Source organism: Grus americana, chromosome 21 (assembly GCF_028858705.1).
Source record: "Grus americana isolate bGruAme1 chromosome 21, bGruAme1.mat, whole genome shotgun sequence".
Taxonomy (NCBI): domain Eukaryota; kingdom Metazoa; phylum Chordata; class Aves; order Gruiformes; family Gruidae; genus Grus; species Grus americana.
In genome coordinates, this window is record NC_072872.1 from 2,700,269 (window position 1) to 2,718,729 (window position 18,461).

Here is an 18,461-nt window from a genome sequence, read left to right on the forward strand (position 1 = left end):
TCGGCATTTTCTGACTTGCAGATTTTTACCTTCTGCCATGCCTCATAGGCTCGGTCCCCACGTTCACGTTGCACCATTATGGGCAACGAGAGCAAGCCGCACACGTGGCCCTTCGCTTTCAGGCTCCTTCCTGCCCAGCACCCCCAGAAAACCTCCCCAAAGCACAGCCGTGCCCACCGAGGGATCCCCGGCAAGGCTCTCCCACTCTGCTGGCTTAGGATACCTGCTCAGAGGAGCTCACCAGCGCAATTTCGGGAAAGATGGCCTCAGCTTGGTTACCCTCACTCACCGTCAGCGCTATCGCTTAGCCTGGGACAGGGAGGAACTCACCTCGCCAAAGGGAAGGGACTGTCTGCATTGCCCCCGAGCAGGGCATCGGCATTGCTTCAGGACCGTGACGTCTGTGCCCCGTTATCTGTGCGCGCCCACTAGTACCCGCCCTCGTTCGCTGCTCCCAAGAGGCGTGGGAAGATGGAAACGACGCTTCACCCACCTCTCACGTCCGACATCCTGGCTCTGGTTTCCGCCAGCTCTTTGGTTAGCCCCACGATGACGGCCTCCTTGGACAGGAGCATGCTCTGCACCGCTGCCAGCTCCTCCCTGAATTTCCAGAGAAACGTCATGGCACATCTCACGGTTCCTTTGAAAGGCTTGTTTCACAGAGCCTGCGCACGCCCTCCTGAGCTGCATCCCACGATTAATACATACACGTTACTTTTTTAAGGGCCTTTCAGGCCCCGAGGTTCATGCCTGTGGCATTGGGACTCTCCAGCTCGCTCGCGAGCTGTCCCGCAACCCGTCTCCAGATGGGATGGCAGACCGCTCGCACGCCGTCCCACAACCCTTTGACACTGTACGCCCTTCAGACCACCTCAGCCTAGCACAGGGACTCTTTTCACCATTGCAGCCAGAAAAAAAACCATCTCGGGACAGGTTGCCGTCAGGCCCTGGGTCTCCCTTCGGCTCTCCTAGGGAGAGCTACCCTTCTCCCAGGCCCTCTGAAGCAGACTGCTGTCAGCAAGCGCTGCTTACCTCAGACAACAGTGTGACCCTGCAGCTGGAGAAACCTCCGGCCAAGCTCCCGATGTCGACTCGCGGCCGTCGCCCCGACACCCTGCAGGACACAACACACACCCTGTGGCTGATTCCTTCTTTGCCACGCATACGCGTTTGGCCCGCTTGCTTCTGCTGCGTAGATCCTTTCCTTCACGACAGCGTTGAAGATAGAGGACCATCTTTTTTTGGAGGCCCGTGTCTCTCGGGCTCCAGTTCCTGCAGCTTTTAGACAGTTCCTTACATCCTTCCTTGCTCAGGATCACGTAGGCCTGGGTGCAGCCACAAATGCTCCGGTCTCGTCACTTTAGAGGCCAAAGCGCCCTTCTGCAGCGGAAAAGCCCTGCCTACAACCGTGCTGCGCTCCCAACGCTCCCCAAAGCCACCCAACAATTCACCGCAACTCCCTGTGAAATGGCTTCTTCAGGGACTCGCAGAGCTCGTCCTGCACACGCAAGGCAAACCTCAGACCGGCACCTTACACGACGCTTTCCAGAGTGGCCGGCGTGCTGCTCCATCTCTATAGAAACTTCACCTGCACCAAGAAGGTTCCCAGCACCGACTCATCCCGTGCAACCCTTAGCTACCTTCCATTTTTGCCACGAGCGCTGCGTTTTCCTCCTCCAGTGTCCTCTGCTGCTGCTCGGCCTCCAGCAACCTGTCCTCCAGGGCCACGATTGTCAGGGAATGCTGCTTGCTTTGCTCCTTATATTCCACCATTTCTTCCCACAGCTTCTGCCTCTCTAACTCGCTCTCCTCCCGACTGGTCTTGAGCTGCTCGTCTTGCGCGAGTACCCTCTGCCGTAACGCCGTCTAGGAAACAAGACGCGTGATCTCGGTCGGAGGTGTTGCGCTGCTTTTCCTTTGCCGATCATGATCGGCATCGACGGAGGGAAGGGAAGGATTCCAGGGAGGGGGGAGGGTGCAGTGCCCTGCCCCCTCAGCAGCAGGGACCGGGGAAGCCTTCTTCACCCGACCCCCACCCACGCCATGGCCTCTGCCCGCACCCAAGGGCTGGTTGCTGGACCTACCTCTCGCGTTGTGGTTTCCTCCAGCTCGTGCACAGCTGCTCTCAGCTTGCAGTCTGCAACCTCCTGCTCCTCTGACTTCCTTGCTAGCACCTATCCGAGGAAATCAGCGGTAGTTAAGTTAACGAGCTTGCAAGAAACCACACCTTTCTCTCCGCACATGTACGTCTACGTGCATCTGGGGGGAGCAATCCGCTGACGGCCCCTGACCAAACGGGCCACCGTGCTACACAGCACTTTCAGGAGCAGTTCTGCTTTACCTCCCGTGCGTGCCACTGACCTCAGTCATGCTCCTCAGGCGGCCCTCCAGGTCTCGGATCTTTCTCCGTTCTTCCTCTACGGATTGCTTGCACTTATCCTTCTCCTGGGCAACAGTGCTCTCCAGAATCTGAGATTCCACAGCCCACCGTTTCAGTACGGAAAAAAATAATTCATACCATTAGGCAAAAACCACTCGACTCCGGTGAGGAAAGCAAGCAGGAAGGTCACTGCTCGGGAGCAGGGCTGCGTTACGGGAGAAAAGCTCGGCGGGACACAAGGCGACTGGGTGAGGGAGGGGACGAGAGCACCCGGGGAAGGTGCAGCAGAGAGACCAAGGAGCAGCCGCTTAGCTGCTCCTTACCTGCCTCCTTCAAAAAAACTCGGCACCGGGAAACAGCCATTCCCAAAGCAACGGACACGCGAGCACGCTAGAAACTGTCTTACAAGACTTCCACGATGTGCTGTTCCCATCGCCACACGCAGACACTGCAAAGCGCGGGTTCGCACCTTTACTAACGCTGTGTCCCGCACCATCGGCTCCATGACCCGGGCTGCCCCGCGACTCTGGGTGACCCGGCGAGAACCCGCCAGGCAGCCGTTCCCCTCCGCTCCACGGGGGATATACTTTTCTAGCCCAAACAGACCTAAAAGGAGGTCAGCACGGGGAAGGGAGGGAGCACAAAAGGCTTGCGGGGCAGCCTACCCGCACCTGCACGCCATTTACTGTGGACAACGCAATGTCTTCCCAAGCTCCTGTAGCTGGAGGACGCTCCTTGCTTTCTGCTTTCTCCCAGGGATTGCCCGGCAGCGTTGCATCCTGCCACTCCCCAGACGCTTTCCCCGTTCCATCATGGATACTTGGGGGAGTTTAAATCCCCTGCACCAATACAGGAGGATATCAGACGTCCCGGCTCCGGGGACTGCACCCAGGCATTTCGGTGCTAGAGGCTTCTTCCTCTCACTAGGCAACCCTACTACTACAGACACCTATTTTTCCTGCGTGACAGTCATTTTTCCTCAAAAACAACCTCGCCGCCATACCTCTTTGTTCTCCTTGTCCTTTTCCAATATTATTTGCTTGATTTTTCTCTGTAGCTCTTGCTCGTGTTTCGCTTCCAGCTCCTTCACGTGCTCCTGCAGCAAAGCTGCCTGCGTCTCCCGGACCCTCTCTAATTGGGCCTGCGGGGAAACAGCAGATACCCGGGCGCTAAAGGAAGCCTGTTAGCAGCAGCGCAAGAAATAAACATCCTGTGCCCGGTCACTAACAAACAATTCAAACAAGAGATACACCCTCCATCCTTGCCGCATCACGGATACAGACCCCGACATGCTGACAGCGGGCTCCGTCTTATCATAGAACCATAGATTGGGTTGGGTGGGAAGGGACCTCAAAGCCCATCTAGTTCCAACCCCTGCCATGGGCAGGGACACCCTCCGCTAGCCCAGGTTGCCCAAAGCCCCATCCAGCCTGGCCTTGAATGCTGCCAGGGAGCCAGGGGCAGCCACAGCTTCTCTGGGCAACCTGTGCCAGGGCCTCAGCACCCTCACAGGGAAGGATTTCTGCCTCACATCTCATCTCCATCTCCCCTCCTCCATTTTAAAACCATTAGCCCTCACCCTATCGCTACGTGCCCCGGTAAACAGTCCCTCTCCTGCTTTCCTGTCTTCTCCATTCCCCTGCATTTCCTGCAGACCCAGGCACCTCTGCTAGCATACGTTTCCGCTGCGGGTCCCACACCGGCTCGCTTCGGACTACCGTTGCGTTGACCGATCAAAAGATCCCCAATCGACTCCGCTTACGCGCATACGTGTTTCCGTACCTGTAACTCCTGATTCCTCTCTGCCGTTGCCTGACTGTTTTCCAGCAACATCCCGAGAGCGGCCAACAGCCCTGCAAAAGCCAACGGAGTCTCGCTGTACGGGGTGCTCACGCAGCCCACGGGTACCGCCCGGAGCACCCTCAGAGGCCCGGGGATGCCTCTCGCCTCCTTGCAAAACTCGCTTGGGCCGCTGCTGACCTTCAGCGCGATGGCGGGGGTCCACGTTCCTCCAGAGGCAGCAGGGAGGAGAAGGCAGCGCCGCTCATTTCCCACGCTGTCACCCCTCCAACCCCCACGCTTGTTGGGATACCCAGAGAGCGCACGCAACGCGGGTTTCCCTCCCAGGCCGGCACAGCAGGTGGGCTGCTGTCGGCTACTGGGGAAGGAGACCCCGCGGGCAACAGTTCCGCCTCGCGCCCACAGCCCCTCGCTAGCCTCTGGCTGCGGGGTTCAGGCTCAGGGAGCCCCTTGGCAAGGCTCCTGGGGGCCAGCCGAGGCTTCCCCCTCCGTGCTTGCTGGAACCGCGGCACGTTCCCACCCCGCGAGGACGCTGCTATTGCCGGAGACATCGCTCGACTGCGCGTGCAACCCAGGCACTCGTTCCCACCAGGAGACCACATTTTCCTTGCCACACGCTGTCACCCGTTTTGGTGCGTCACCCCGTCTTCTCTAAGCCCGACGCTCCTGTGCCACGCTCCTGGTGCTACAATGACCGCTCTGCTCACCACAGCGGCCTCCCAGCTCCTCCCGCGCCCTCGCCGATGCCACGCCGCTCCACCCACGCCGCATCCTGCGGCCCCGGGCCATGCTCAACGCTGCCGGGAGAGCAGCGTTCCCCCTCCCACGCCGCTGTCGGAGCCGTTACTCCTCTGCAGCGATGCTTTGGCACAGACCTACGCTTTGCTTTCCACGCGCTCTTTTGGCAAACTCCGCGCAGCGACTGCTCTGCTGCTCCCCACCAGAGCTCGCGCGGGAAAAGACAAACAAAGTACGTTGCAGCCTCGGGACAAGGGCTTCAGATCTCTGCCAGCGCCACAGCCGGGGAGCGTTTCCAAAATGCCACCATGGGAAAACCTCTCTTTGACCGAACAACCGCCACGTCAGTAGCTCAGGTCCAACGCGTCGCATCCCACAGACACCTCCCCCAGAGTCCTACGGGTGGCTGCACGGGGTGACCGGCGTCACAGAGGCAGGGAATAAGAGCACGCCGGCTGCCCGAGGACACCGAGCCCGCAGGAAAGCCTCGCTCCATAACTGTTACAGGGCAAAGGCCTCCAGGCTCCTTGACTGCTGAACCCGGGACGCAGCGAGGGACCCAGGCTGCGAAACAGAGGGCCGCTTGCATCTCGTTAGAGCGTGTAACCGCATCGCGCCTGGAAGCGTTCCCAGACACAAGTCCCACGACAGGGACCTCTTGCTCCTCGCCTGCTGCGCTCGGTCTGGGGAAGGCCAGGGCTGCAACGTGCGAGCGTTGCTCCCTGCTGTTACCCCCTCCCCTCCGCAGGCTCTCTCCCCTGAGGTTTCTTAGCTGCCCAAAGCACCCGAGATCCACAGCAGACAGGGCTCTGCCATCCCCAAGCAGTGGCTCACGCTGGGCTTTCTCCTCTACAGCTGGCTAGCTAGGACATCCCACCCGGAGCAGGTGAGCTCACCCGGACACCCCGCGGGACACAGACCTTTGCCAGAGGCGTGCGGGTCCATCCCCGCGCTGGCCAGGAGCCGCTCCGCACCCTCCAGCCAGGACAGGGGGACACGTGCCACCTCCAGCACCGCCGCCCCGATGGCCGCAACGGAGGGGTCCAGGCACAGCGCCGCCAGCTGCCCCAGCTCCCCTCGCAGGCTGTCACTGCTGCACGAGCTCCTCAGGCAAGCCTGGAGAAAACACAGGCGGGTCAGCGAGCTAGCCGCCGTGGTCAGCGGGCTGCTGGGACTTTGCAACCAACACACCATCTCTGAGAAAGGCCAGGGATTTGCCTGTTCCCCGAGCACCTCAGAGCCGTGCTCTCTTACAGCATACTCGAGCAATGGTTTATACTCTGCAGTCCAGTCCCAGTCACCACCCCCTGAACACTTCGATACGACCCTTCGTGGGTTGCTGCAGCTTTGGCGGGAACGGCTCCTGGCAGGCCCAGGGGAGGAGACTCTTCTGTGACACCTCCCCTCTCTTTCCAACCAACGCTTTTTTGGGGGGGCTACCCTCCCCTCTTGCACATCTGGAGAGCTGCGCCCTGGCTAGCACCGAAGCACAAGCGTCTCTCTTCTCTGCCGCTTATCTCCCGGCTGCCACTTGGTCAGCAGAGATTAAACAACTGACCTGGAGCTCGCACAGGGATTTCTGCAACACCTCGATGTTTGCAGACACCTCCTTTTCCTTCGAGAGCCTGGAGCTTAATTCCTCCTGCAGGCACTTCTCTCTCTCATGACTTTGTTGCCTTTCTTCCGAGATCTGCTGGACCTTCTCTATCACCTGGTGTGGCACACGAAGGAAGAGGAGAGTGAGCCATTATATTAACGCCCTTTTTCTGCCGAGGGACCAGAGATCATCTCTGCGAGCAATGACTGAGACTTGCTGCAAACTGGCAGCTACATCAGACTCCCAGGCTTCTCCCTGTTGCAGCCCACCGACTCCATCCAAACTTTGGGGGACAGAGAGGATTGCGTCCCCTTCCCACCACAGAGCAGCATCGGTAACGCAGGAGAGCTGCCGCACAGCTTAGGACTCGGAGAAGCTCGGACGCTACCAGGACTACCGTGCAGGTACTGTGGCCGTTCCGCAGCGGCCGGCTCAAGCCACGACAGGCTTTGGCGGCATCAAGAATCTCCATGTACGGGGTACAGGTATCCAGACTCACCTGCTGCTCCGTTACGCCTTTCCCTGCAGCTCCTGCTGGTGAACACACTCGCATCACTCGGGTTTTCAAGGACTCCAGCTACGGCAGAGATGGACACAGGAAAGCAAAAACCACTGAGAACTGACACCAGCTCTGCCGGTCTGCTCTACCCAACCCCGCGCGCATCAACGCAAAGGGCGTCCCCGTGCCTGCCAGCGCGGCGCTGCGGTTAATCGCCTCCCTCCCTTTGCCTATGAGGCGCATGGTGCGATCGCCAGCACCGCACCCAGGGGAGGCTGCCGGCTCCCTGCCGCCAAGGACAACGTGACCCCCGACCATCTCCTGCTGCTCTCCTACTGCTGCGGGAGGAGTCCCGGGACAGAGGGGGCCGGTACAAATTGCAAAAGATGGACCAGCCGAGCTAGGCAGATGCTCCATCCCACCCTCCGGCAGGGATTTCCTACAGCCGACTCCTATTTCCTCCTGCAAAACAGTCGGGGCAGGCTGGGGATGCCACCTCCACGGCCTCGCTGCAGGAGGTGCAACCATTCCCACCGAGGTTGGTGCCTTACGCTGCTGTATCGCGGCTGGTGCTGGCTCTTCTGGGGGCTTCCACAGGCAGCTGTCCCTGTGCCAACCCTCCTGGCAGACCCACAAGTCTCCACCTGCCCTTAAAAACCTGAGGTTGCCCTTGGGCTCCACTCTGCCCAAAACCTGGGGCTGTTTTCCAAAGACATAATCAAACAGCTCAGATTTTTTCGGCCTCTTGGTGACAGGTTTCCTACCAAATTCACGCTGGCAAAACTCTGCGGTGGCGATCTAGCATGACGTTATTTTTGCCAAGGGCTCTCTCTGCCCGGAGCGGCATTACCCAGGCACGGAGGAGGGTTTCTGTGGGTCCTGGCCAGCGTGACTACAGTTACAGAGTTTAGTGCGTTTCTGTATCCTGTTCAACTCGCTGCATCTTTGATGATGCCTACGCAAACCCTGTGAAAAAGCCTGTTATACCACACCCGATGACAAGTTAAGCCCCGTGCCGGGGTTTGGTGCTCAGGGCTCTGCATTTCCTCTCCTGTGCTCAAGCACAACATCCTTCTCCACGGGGAAAACCTGTCCTTTTGCTGCCTGCAGGATGCTCCCATCCCTGCCTGCTCCCTACCTGCTCCTTGGCCCGCCCCAGGTCGGCTCTCAGCAGCCGCTCCCTGCGCCCCATCTCCTGCAGCTGCAGAGCTTGCCTGGCCCGGGCTTCTTCCAGCTCCTCCTCAGCCTGCAAGGACCAGAGCATTTGCACATCAAAGCGATCCCCGGAAATCACGCCATAAGCACTTGTAACCCCAGCTACCCACTAGTCGCATGAGATGACGTCAAACGGGGCTCGGAAATAGCGGGGCGAGGTGGGTTTGCAGCATCGGATGCTTTAACGCCGCTTTTTGCCTGGGTTTGGTGCCTGGGCCATCATCCTGCCTCAGCTTTCTAAGACACCACTCGCGTAGGGCAGTCTCCCCTGCACACGTTACCTTCTTCCCTCGGGGTCCGCGGAAGAGCTCGGCACACATTGACCCTCTGCCTGGGGCTTCCCGGCCCTCGGTCCCCCATGTCTGCCACCCACGGTACCTGCCGTGCCCGTCCCTCCCTGCCCTCCGCCGCGTACCCCCCGGCCGGCCGGTTACCTTGGCTTTCTCGGCCAGCTGGTTTCGGATGCTCTCCTGCTCGGCGCAATACTTCCGCACTTGCCTCCGCAGCCCCTCCAGGTCACGTTCCAGGTCCCCGATGCGCTGCAAGAGTCCCGGGACAGCGCGGGGTCTCACCAGAGGAACTGGGCATCGCCTCTCTGGAGGACTTTAACCGATAAGCAGTACCTTTCCTCCCCCCCATCCCAGTTCGTTTACCCTGGCATTTTCACCTAACCTATATTCACTGTGGCTAGATGGGCTTTCAAGTGGAACTGCAGTCTCCTTAGCGACGCCATTTTCCTGCACTGTAACGTGGCGTCACAGTTTTTACAGGCATTTACAGCTCTCCCATTCGCTAGGCACGTTAGGTGCCTTCTATCACAGGAGCCGGATTCAAATCAACTCCCTCAAAGCGGCCAGTGAATTGTTCTCTGGGTGACACGCTCCTGCGGTCGCTGCTCTCCCGCGTGCTCCATCACCCCAAACGACTTGAGACTCACATTGCGGCACGCCATTACTTCTCGCTCTTCAAGTTCACGCTTCATTTCCTCTTTAATTCTAGAGCACTAGAACGAACGGCGACCAAGGAGGAAAAAAAAAAAAAAATAAAAATCATCAGGGCAGGCAGATACCATCATTTCTGCTGCAGCCCAGCGCTCAGACACCTAATGGGTGGCACAGTGTCCACCATGGGGACATGGAGGCACCGAGAGCACCCGCGCCTGGCAATGCCCGTACCAAAGCTTTGCCTGGCTGAGAGAGGCCAAACCTCCGCGGGGAGAACCCGACAGAGAGAGATTCCTCTGGCCTTAGCGATAGTCTGTCAGGGGCGGGGGGAAAGGACCAAAGGAAACAAATACCTCTGAAAAACATCCACGTACACCTGATCGTGATGAAAACAGACACTTCCAGGCTACTCATCTCTCTATCAGGCTGTGCTTTGCAGCTCTGCGTTTCAGGGTATCGGGGTTTCAGAGACCGACCCCGTTCTGCCCGCACCAGCTCCCACCTCCCTCTGGGTCTCCCCGCATCCACGGAGCGGGGCAAAACACAGAGGGATGCTCTGGGCTCTGGGACATGCCCTTCGCCTCGACACGAGTTCTGTGGGCCACCAAGTGCCACCAGGCACCCAGCAGCGTGCTTCCCCGGGACGCCTGGTCCCCCTCCCGTACGCAGGGCTCGAGCGCTCATACGTGTCCCCTTTCCTCCCGTTCAAAGCCGGATCCACATCGTTCATCTCCAGAGAGCTGCCCGGGGAGGATGCTCAGCCAGGTAAAGGCTGGCAGGCGCAGTGACCCCCTGCCCACACCCCAGGGGTCCCACGTATCTTTTCCAGTACTTAAAATTCATGGTGAATCACTGAAATCTCCTGGAAGAGCGCCTAGCCAGCCAGCCAAACGGCAGCGGCTGCTCTACGCTTATTATGCGGCCGATGCAGCTCCGCTGCCAGTTGAGGAGGGAGCCGCAGATACAGAGAAACAACCTGCTGCACAGGCTGCTTTCCTTAAGGGAAAAACCAAGCTGGGCTGCAGGGAGCCACGTGAAGACACGCGGAGAGCTGCTACCATCCTCAGAGAGAAGCACGGCCCTTCTCCTCCTAGTTTCCCACGTTATTCCATACGCGAGACCGTAAATTCCTGAGCCCCTCATCAGGGGCGTTAACCTTGGCAGACACGACTGCTAGCTGGTTGTCCTTTTCTCTGTTTTCCTTCTTCATTTTTTCAACGTCTTGCTTGAGCTGCTGCATTTTCTGCTCCTTGCCGGCAATGTCCCTTTGCAGGCTGGTCACTAGACCTGAGGATAAAAAAAAAAAAAAAAAAAAAAGTCAAAAAAAACCCAAACCAAACCGGTGAGAGGTTACCCAAGCAAGCGTCTCCCTGCAAAAGCCCTCTTGCTGCTGAGCTGCCATCCTCCCTCTTTGGCACCCGTCGGCCTTGGAACGCGGATTCAGCTTTTGGCACGCCGTGCTGGCCATTGCTCACGAGTTCCTCGGAGCCTCGCGGCGCATGCTCCCTGGGGGACGAGCAGCTCTCACGGATCCGTTTTTGCTGCCTTACCGTGACAGACCCGCAGCTCTGATACCTCCTCCCCGCCAAGCACTGACACCGTTCCCTTATCTCGGGCAACGAAATCGAGCAGAGCAGTTTTGCTAATCCAAATGCATTACGAAAGGCGCTATTTTGTGTGCACGCTACGTTCCTGGTGCCTGATAAAGGCAGAGATAAAAGCTGTCGGAAAAGGCTTGCGGTCCGAGGTGGCCTCTGCAGCCAGGCGCAGCCCCGCGGCAGCTGGGGGGGGACAGATCTCCCCCGCGGGGTGCAAGGGCAGCCCATTACTCAGCACCGCCTGCCCTGCCATCGGTGCTCCCCCACCTCAAACAAAATTCTCCGTCCCATTGCTCTCTGCCTTCAGTCCCCACACCGTCCCTCGCTCCAGGGGCACTCGTCACGTCAGACACGACCACCAACTCCCGCAGAGCTTCCGGGCACACAGTCAGAAGTAGAATGATTTCTACAAGCCACTACGATTCATTTCTACGAGCTGCTACGGTTTTGCCAACGCTCGCTCGTTACCAAGAGCCAGTCCCAAAGTGCTTCGTGCCCCCGCTCAGAGCTCCGGGGATACGCCACCTGCGGCCGCGACGCGGTCCCTCCTCAACATCTCACTTTCTTTCCGCAGCCTTCCAATCTCCAGGTCTCTCTCGTAGAGGGAATGGCTGAAAACCTGGCTCGAGCCTTTCTGCAAGTGGCTGATCTGCAAAACAGAGAATCGCCCGTGTTCCTCGCCCGAAAACTTATTACAGGTCCCTTCGGAGAGAGAAATCGAACGCTTCCCGGTCCCGCTCTGACGGGGTTACTCCTTAGCGTCTTTGCCTACCTCTCTGCAGTCCTTGCTTCCGATAGGCAGCTCTTAAATTCGTTTTGGCCGCTCACGCCCAAATCCTAACGCGAGAGGCACGGAGAAGCACTGTCTCCCGCTGCCTGCCGTGCCCGGACGCCTATGGCTGGGGCTGGATGCAGCTGCTGTCAGCACGGGCAGAAACACCTGCACGTTTATCGCTTTCTCAGTGCATACGTATTTAAAACTCAACAAACGCGGATCTGGAGCCGCTAGTAACTCATGTTCGCATTTCTGCTGCGGAGACAGTTTTTACGGTCCCTAGCAGCAATCGGGAGCGGGGAGCAGCCCGCGCTATCCGCTTGGCTCGCATCGCCGCACCGATACGCTTCCCGCTGCACGAATGGCCGCTTCCACAGAGCCGCTCCTGGAGCGAATCCCCGGGCGGAAAAGGCTTTTGTCAGAGAAGGGAAAGCCAGGCACTGCACAGCGTCTCATCTCGGCACAGTCAAAGCAGAGACGTTGACAGCACCCCAAAACGATATTGCCTTTTAATCCACCTGGAACCCGCTTATCAAAAGCTCCTCTTCACGACAGACAGGACGAGCCCGAAGCATTTCGCCACCTCCTTCAGACCCAGGATTAGGTGGGAGGGCAGGATGCAGCCAGGATGGGCCGGCAAAGACGCCTGGCCGCTGACCTGCGCCTCTCACGTCAGACCCACACCTCGGATCGACCCTTTCCCACGTTGGAGGTACTGAGGATGACTCCGTCACCGTCTCTGCAGGGCATTTGCTGAGGTCTCGTAAAACGTGGGTGCGTGCTATTAGCATATCCCCAGAGAAGACAACCATAAGCCCTCGCTCTCCTCTATCCAGCCACTTATTTTCACCAGGACGCCGAGGGGCTGCACTGCCTTTGGGACGGGTATTCCCCCTGCGAACACAACTACGCGGTCTGCTCCTGGGACAAGGGGTCCGGCTGCCTGGCCCGAGGCGGTCACGCGTGCCGTTCCCCCGCCAAAGGCTGGTTCGGCTTCTGTATCCCTCCCCGTTGCAGCAATACAGATCCTACCACCTACAGGGGATATTTCTTTACCAGTTACTTTAAGGGAAACCCGCACAGCAAGCAAGCAAGCAAACACGCAAAACAATTGGAAGGAAAAAAAACCCACAACCCTCCCTCATTTCCCTTGGTTTCAGGCACGCAACTCGCTCCTCCTAAAAACTGGGTGTGAAACGAAAAGTACATCTGCGCCGGAGGGGTATTTTCCCTGCTCGGTGCCTGTTGAAGCATTCGGTACCTGTTCCCTCAAGGCTTTGATCTCCTCGCCCTTGGCTCCCAGCTCTCGGTGGAAGGTGAGCAGCTTCTGGGTCAGCTCTACCTCGTTCCTCGCCGCCGCCTGAGCCAGGGTCTTTGCCATCGCTGCGATCTCATCCTGCAGATCTCTTATCACTGCCTGTTTCCGCTTTGATTCTGTTTCCAAACCAGAGAGGCGACCCGTTTCCTCCTCGGGTCGCAGCAGCTTTTCACCCTGCGGGCAGATGACGGATGCCGTCTGTCACCCCTCGGCCTCCCTGCTCCAGGGGGAACCGACTCCTGGCCATCGACCGTGCGGGACCTGCTCGCCCTGGCTTCCCACGTCCCCCCACCCATGGGTGCAGTCCCCTTTGGTGACGCTGCCTGCGCCCCACCGGGACTCGCCGTCGGACACGCACAAGCACAGGCAGGGTTTGCTCTGCCCCGTGGCAGGACGGGGATGGAATCCCTCACACCTTCCCCGGCATCACCTTCTCCTGCGGGAGGAAATCCGCGTCATGGGTCCCCGGGGAAGGGGCTCCCCCCGCACCGCTCGCACCGTCGCCCGAGACGTCGGTCGAGACTGGAAGAAAACAAACACGACAGTGGCAAACGTCAGCACGAGAACTGGCTGCGGGCAGCGCTAACGCGTCCTGCGGCGTCCCTCTTGCTTGTCTGAAAACTACTCCAAGGCGGCGGGTACTCCACAGCACACCAGCTCGGGTCGCAGCCAGAAGAGAAACCAATTTGGCACTAAAGAGACACTTATCGGTGTAGTCTGCACAACAGAGAGGAATAATACACCTCTGGGAGCCAAAAAAAGCCTGAAAGGCAGCAGAGGCACAGCAGAGACAGGCTCCTCTGACTTGTCAGCACTGCCCAGCCTCACAGGACGAAGCTGCCCGTTTATCACATAGTGCATCCAAATAGCCACCTTCACTGCCATGAGCACGCGCGCATCCTTTCGGCTCTATTTCCCAAACCAGAGATGAGTACGTGCTATCGCATCCTTTACCGTCAGAAGCATATCAGCTACGGACCTCGTTTACAGTTCCTGCACTCAAGGCAGCCAGTAAGCGCGCTTCGCAGGAGGAAAAAACATCGCTTCCAACAGGAGACGGGAACGGGAGTCACCAGTGCAGACAAAGTTAGTCATCGCCCTTCCCGGCCACACACAAGGAAGAGGAAACGTCCCTCTCGGCTACAAGGGCAAGGGCATTCCCCTTTGCATGCCACGGCCCATTTCTCAACCGCCTCGCGTGCCACCGAGGACCACGTACGGTCTCCGGTCAGCTCCACCGGACAGGGACTCGCCCCCGATGGCTGGCCACGCTCGTCACTTCTCGGCTCTTAGCAAAACTGCCGCGGCTCGGATCACCTCCGCTCGAGGCTAAGTCGGGCACAGAGGACGCCAGGCTACAAACCGCCACGGTTGATATCGGGACGTACCTGGCGTCGCCGCGGAGGTCCTACGGACAGCATCCGGCGAGGCGGTGGCCACGCTCCTAGCCCAGGCGCTCACGGGTCGCTTCTGCGGCGGCGGATGGGGCACGTGGCCGGCCGCTCCGGGAGCCCGGTTGCCCGGAGAGCCAGGGGCATGCTGCCGCTGCAGCAAGGGGAGGTGGGCAGGAGACGCAGGAGTCGAGGGTTTGGGCTCTGCAACCACCTGGAGCTGCCCGGTCCATGCCGTGCGACATTTCACAGGGGGACAGGACATCTGCGGTGGAAAAAGGACACAAAATCAGCAAGAGCTTAGGAAGGTTTTTCAGCCCCTGGTGTGCACACATTACATGGTAAAAAACCCAGTCACAGATCTCTGCAGAAGCAGATTTTTTAGTCCTATCCCATTCCCATTGCCCAAGTATCCGCCTTAAATCAGGAATCCCAACTATTTTGCTGACATCAAAGAAATCCTTGGAGTTCGCTGCTTTTCGAGCTCTTCCCTCTCTCTCTCTAGATCTGACTGCCCTAATTCTGCATTTCATTTGCAAAACCTGAAAGCCCTCGCTTCGTGCCTCTCCTGGACCCCACCCAGGCGATCCTACCCTGTCACGTCTCCCATTCACAGAGCTGAACCAAAGGCTCCCATCGCGCTCCTGGCTGGCCATCGCCTGTATCCGACCTTACGCCGCGCCTGTCAGACCTGTCAGCGCGACGCTATCTCCTATTCTCCTCACGAGCAGAGCTTTCCAGTATGGTAGAGACAAGCAACCATTAAGGTCTCGTCCATTGGCTTATGTGTAGCCCTCAATTCCAAGGGCTGAACCGAACAGCTCGGGGGTCCCCAGGACAAGGGGGACATGGAGCTGTTGGAGCGAGTCCAGAGGAGGCCACGGAGATGATGCGAGGGCTGGAGCACCTCTGCTATGGAGACAGGCTGAGAGAGTTGGGGTTGTTCAGCCTGGAGAAGAGAAGGCTGTGGGGAGACCTTAGAGCCCCTTCCAGTCCCTGCAGGGGCTCCAGGAAAGCTGGAGAGGGGCTGGTGCCAAGGGCAGGGAGTGACAGGCCAAGGGGAATGGCCTGAAGCTGCAGGAGGGGAGATGGAGATGGGATGTGAGGCAGAAATCCTTCCCTGTGAGGGTGCTGAGGCCCTGGCACAGGGTGCCCAGAGAAGCTGTGGCTGCCCCTGGCTCCCTGGCAGTGTTCAAGGCCAGGCTGGATGGGGCTTTGGGCAACCTGGGCTAGCGGAGGGTGTCCCTGCCTGCGGGACCGCAATACAGCCAACGACCCCAGCGCACGTCCCCCCCCTACTCCAGGACCTTGCCTTCTCCCAGAGCCCAGCTAAGCCCCATCGCCTTTGCTACCGACGCTACCCTGGGCATTTGCTCGGGCCGGTTCCCCCCGCAGCATTACGCCGTCCCTTTCCGGGCACTTGTCCCGTGCCCTGCGGCACTGCAGGGACGCCGCTCCTCTTTACCACACATCCCTCTCGTACGAGCGAAAAGGAGAGAGGCTTCCCCGCACGCGGCACCGCACGCGCTTCGGAGGCTGCGATGCTGAGCTGATTTACTCTCAGCACTCGGCAGGGCCAGGCCTCAAAGCTGTTCCGCCAAAGCAGGATCACAGAGCCCAGAGCAACAAAGAGGCAACCCCCAGGGCTTCCGCTGTGGCACGGTGCGGAACGGCCTCCTGCGCGTATACTTTTGGAAATTAAAACGCTGACGATGCCAGCGACAACGACTTTACCTAACCAGCACCGGCGCCCCAGCTGCTCCAGCTTCATCATGCAGCTGACCTTTTTATTTATTTATTTACTTATTTTTAATTTCTCTTGGCCACTGCTTTCTTTTTTGGATTTAGCGGGTCAGCTTGCTACACCAGGAATCTCACCGAGACCTCCGAACCCCGTATCTGGGTGCGTGAACTGGCTGACTCCAACAAAGCTTTATTCGTACACGGGCACTGCTAGGAGACCAGGCTCTGCCGCTCCCACGCACGATCTAGTCTCTAGGATTCCTCAAGAGCCAAACTAACACAAAACAGACTAGGTCTTCTCAATCCTTCTCTGTATAATAACCCAAAAGCTCAACAACCTCCGCAGACATCCCTAACCAGGTCTTTTCCCAGAGACAGGAGACTGTCCCCACGGCCGGCCGCCGCCTTTCCCCACTTTACAATGGCTTTGGATTTCTCTTGTGCTCCAGAGCCGGGTGCGATGCCCTGGCCGTGCCATGCAGAACGCCACGGTACCTCCAGCTGCACGAGCAACGCGCCCGTCGGGGCTGCACCTTGGAGGTTGCTCTAGGTTTGCCCCAAAGCCCAACGTCTCCCTTAGGAAGCAGCTTTTGAGGAAACGGAAAATGCAAAGAGAAGAAAAGGACGTTTCCCAGACCTACCTTGCTCACGTCCACCTTGCTGCCGGGAAACCTGTCCCGTGCTTTTCCCCGCTGAACCGCCCCAGTTTCTTCAGCAGAGGGAGCTCAAGCTTTTCGTTCCCCCCCCCGCTTCTTTCCCAAGGATCGCCCAGAGACGAACCTGGGAGCCTGCTCCTGCTCCTGAACCTGCGCAGCAGCACCCACCCTGCCCTGGGCATCAGCACCCACCCCGCCCTGGGCATCAGCACCCACCCTCCCCTGGGCATCAGCACCCACCCCGCCCTGGGCATCAGCACCCACCCTCCCCTGGGCATCAGCACCCACCCTCCCCTGGGCATCAGCACCCACCACCAGCTCAAAGGATGCTCCCCCTGAGCCAGAGCACAGGATATCCCTCCGGACTCACGTTCACAGCCGCATTTTGAACCTGGCAGCCATTGACAAAAGTGCTGTGGGGGGAGAGTTGAAGTCCTGAAGGACAAAGCTGCTGCCCGAGGCAGTGACTCTGAGGGCTGCGTGACGATCTGCTACACCTGCGGGCTGGCAGCCGGGAAACCTCCCGGAGAGCAGCTCAGGTCTGGTCACTCATCTGCCAAAGGCCCCCCCCCCGTCCCCGCCACGAGCTGGTAGCCCCTACACTTCACACAGAGACCCCCAGGGCATCCTCCTCCCCGCACCCAAACCACCATGCGTTCCACGACGGCTGGCGTCCTCGCCCCTACCTGCAGGACGATGTCGGACCCTTCGTGCCTGCCTACCGTCGTCGCATGCGGTCTCAGCTGAAAACACCCCTCCGAACTCTTTAGAAAGGATCGCGTTGTCCTGCCCCTTCCCCTGCAAGGCCTGCGGTAAAACAAACACCTACTCCTTCGGCCGTCCCCCGTCCAACGCACCCAACCGAGCTGAGAACATCTCGACCACCTCGCGCACCAGAAACCGTACAAAATCAACCCAAACGCAGCTCTGCCCCGGCCGGCAGCGCGGCCGCAGCCTCGCAGTAGCCCTGGAAACCCCGGCCACGCCGGAGCCGCTGCCGCCCTCCTGGGTGCGTTTTTCTCTTTGTTTTTTTGGGTTTTTTTCTTCCCCCTTCTCCTTTTCCCAAGCAACCGGCTCGGCAGCACAACACAGCTCCGCGCCGGCCGCAGGTCTCCTTGCCAGCGGGTGACACGCACGTATCAAAAAACTCACGGGGGGGGCTGTGCAAGCTGCCAGAGAACAGTATTTTTTCCCTTTAATGCTTCATTTTTATTTAGTACTGCACACACACATACAAACAGGTCTTGCAACCTCAGGCAAGTGGGTAAACGTTGCCGCCTGGCGATGGGGACGCCGTCACCCGTTGGCACGCTTCTTCGTCATCGGGACTTCGTCCTGGGCTGCCGCGCACCCTTTGTCAGCAGAAAAAGGGAAAATAACGCCCCCGCCACCGAGAGCCCCCCAGCAGCCTCCGGTGATGCTCGAGCCTCTTTCCCCCCATCCAAGCACCCGACCGCCCGCTGCCATCCAAACCCCTCTCCCCTTTGCGGCCGGCAAACGGCACCCCAAACGACAGTCCCTAATTAGCACGGGCTCTCTGCTAATTCCCACGCCTTTCCTGCATTGCTTTCCAAATTCCGTTTGTGCATCTTTCAAGTGCGATTGCGGCGCAGCTGACTGGTTGGAGACGGGGGGGGGGGTCGGTGAGCTGGGCGCAGCTCGAGCACCCGTGTGTTTCCCGCCGCTCCGGTGGGTTTTGGGAAGGAGGGAAGCGCGGCAGCCCTGTGTTGCCCCAAACCACAGCATTTCCCTCCACCCCAGCATCAGGCCGTACACGACACGACTATATTCCTTTTGAAAAGCAGCC

At 59.1% G+C, this 18,461-nt stretch overlaps 1 protein-coding gene across 6 annotated transcripts in view; it reads right to left on the reverse strand.

Annotated features, from left to right (window-relative positions):
- Positions 1 to 18,461, reverse strand: part of FHAD1 (forkhead associated phosphopeptide binding domain 1) — a 33,054-nt gene that overhangs the window by 5,642 nt on the left and 8,951 nt on the right. The window contains exons 1-19 of one of the 6 annotated variants that reach the window (XM_054849318.1): positions 17,341 to 17,659; positions 14,253 to 14,520; positions 13,295 to 13,386; positions 12,808 to 13,038; positions 11,297 to 11,420; positions 10,330 to 10,460; positions 9,167 to 9,232; positions 8,664 to 8,768; positions 8,153 to 8,260; positions 7,015 to 7,092; positions 6,477 to 6,629; positions 5,839 to 6,034; positions 4,163 to 4,233; positions 3,384 to 3,521; positions 2,362 to 2,469; positions 2,085 to 2,174; positions 1,641 to 1,866; positions 1,033 to 1,114; positions 494 to 600 (exon numbers count right to left, since the gene is read on the reverse strand). In XM_054849318.1, coding sequence (XP_054705293.1) covers positions 494 to 600; positions 1,033 to 1,114; positions 1,641 to 1,866; positions 2,085 to 2,174; positions 2,362 to 2,469; positions 3,384 to 3,521; positions 4,163 to 4,233; positions 5,839 to 6,034; positions 6,477 to 6,629; positions 7,015 to 7,092; positions 8,153 to 8,260; positions 8,664 to 8,768; positions 9,167 to 9,232; positions 10,330 to 10,460; positions 11,297 to 11,420; positions 12,808 to 13,038; positions 13,295 to 13,386; positions 14,253 to 14,520 — 2,374 coding nt within the window. In that variant the 5' untranslated portion in view covers positions 17,341 to 17,659. Of the gene's footprint in view, positions 1 to 493; positions 601 to 1,032; positions 1,115 to 1,640; positions 1,867 to 2,084; positions 2,175 to 2,361; positions 2,470 to 3,383; positions 3,522 to 4,162; positions 4,234 to 5,838; positions 6,035 to 6,476; positions 6,630 to 7,014; positions 7,093 to 8,152; positions 8,261 to 8,663; positions 8,769 to 9,166; positions 9,233 to 10,329; positions 10,461 to 11,296; positions 11,421 to 11,543; positions 11,651 to 12,807; positions 13,039 to 13,294; positions 13,387 to 14,252; positions 14,521 to 16,639; positions 16,665 to 17,340; positions 17,660 to 18,461 lie in introns of those variants that run through there. The other 5 variants (XM_054849317.1, XM_054849320.1, XM_054849316.1 and 2 more) reach the window with 5 other exon arrangements.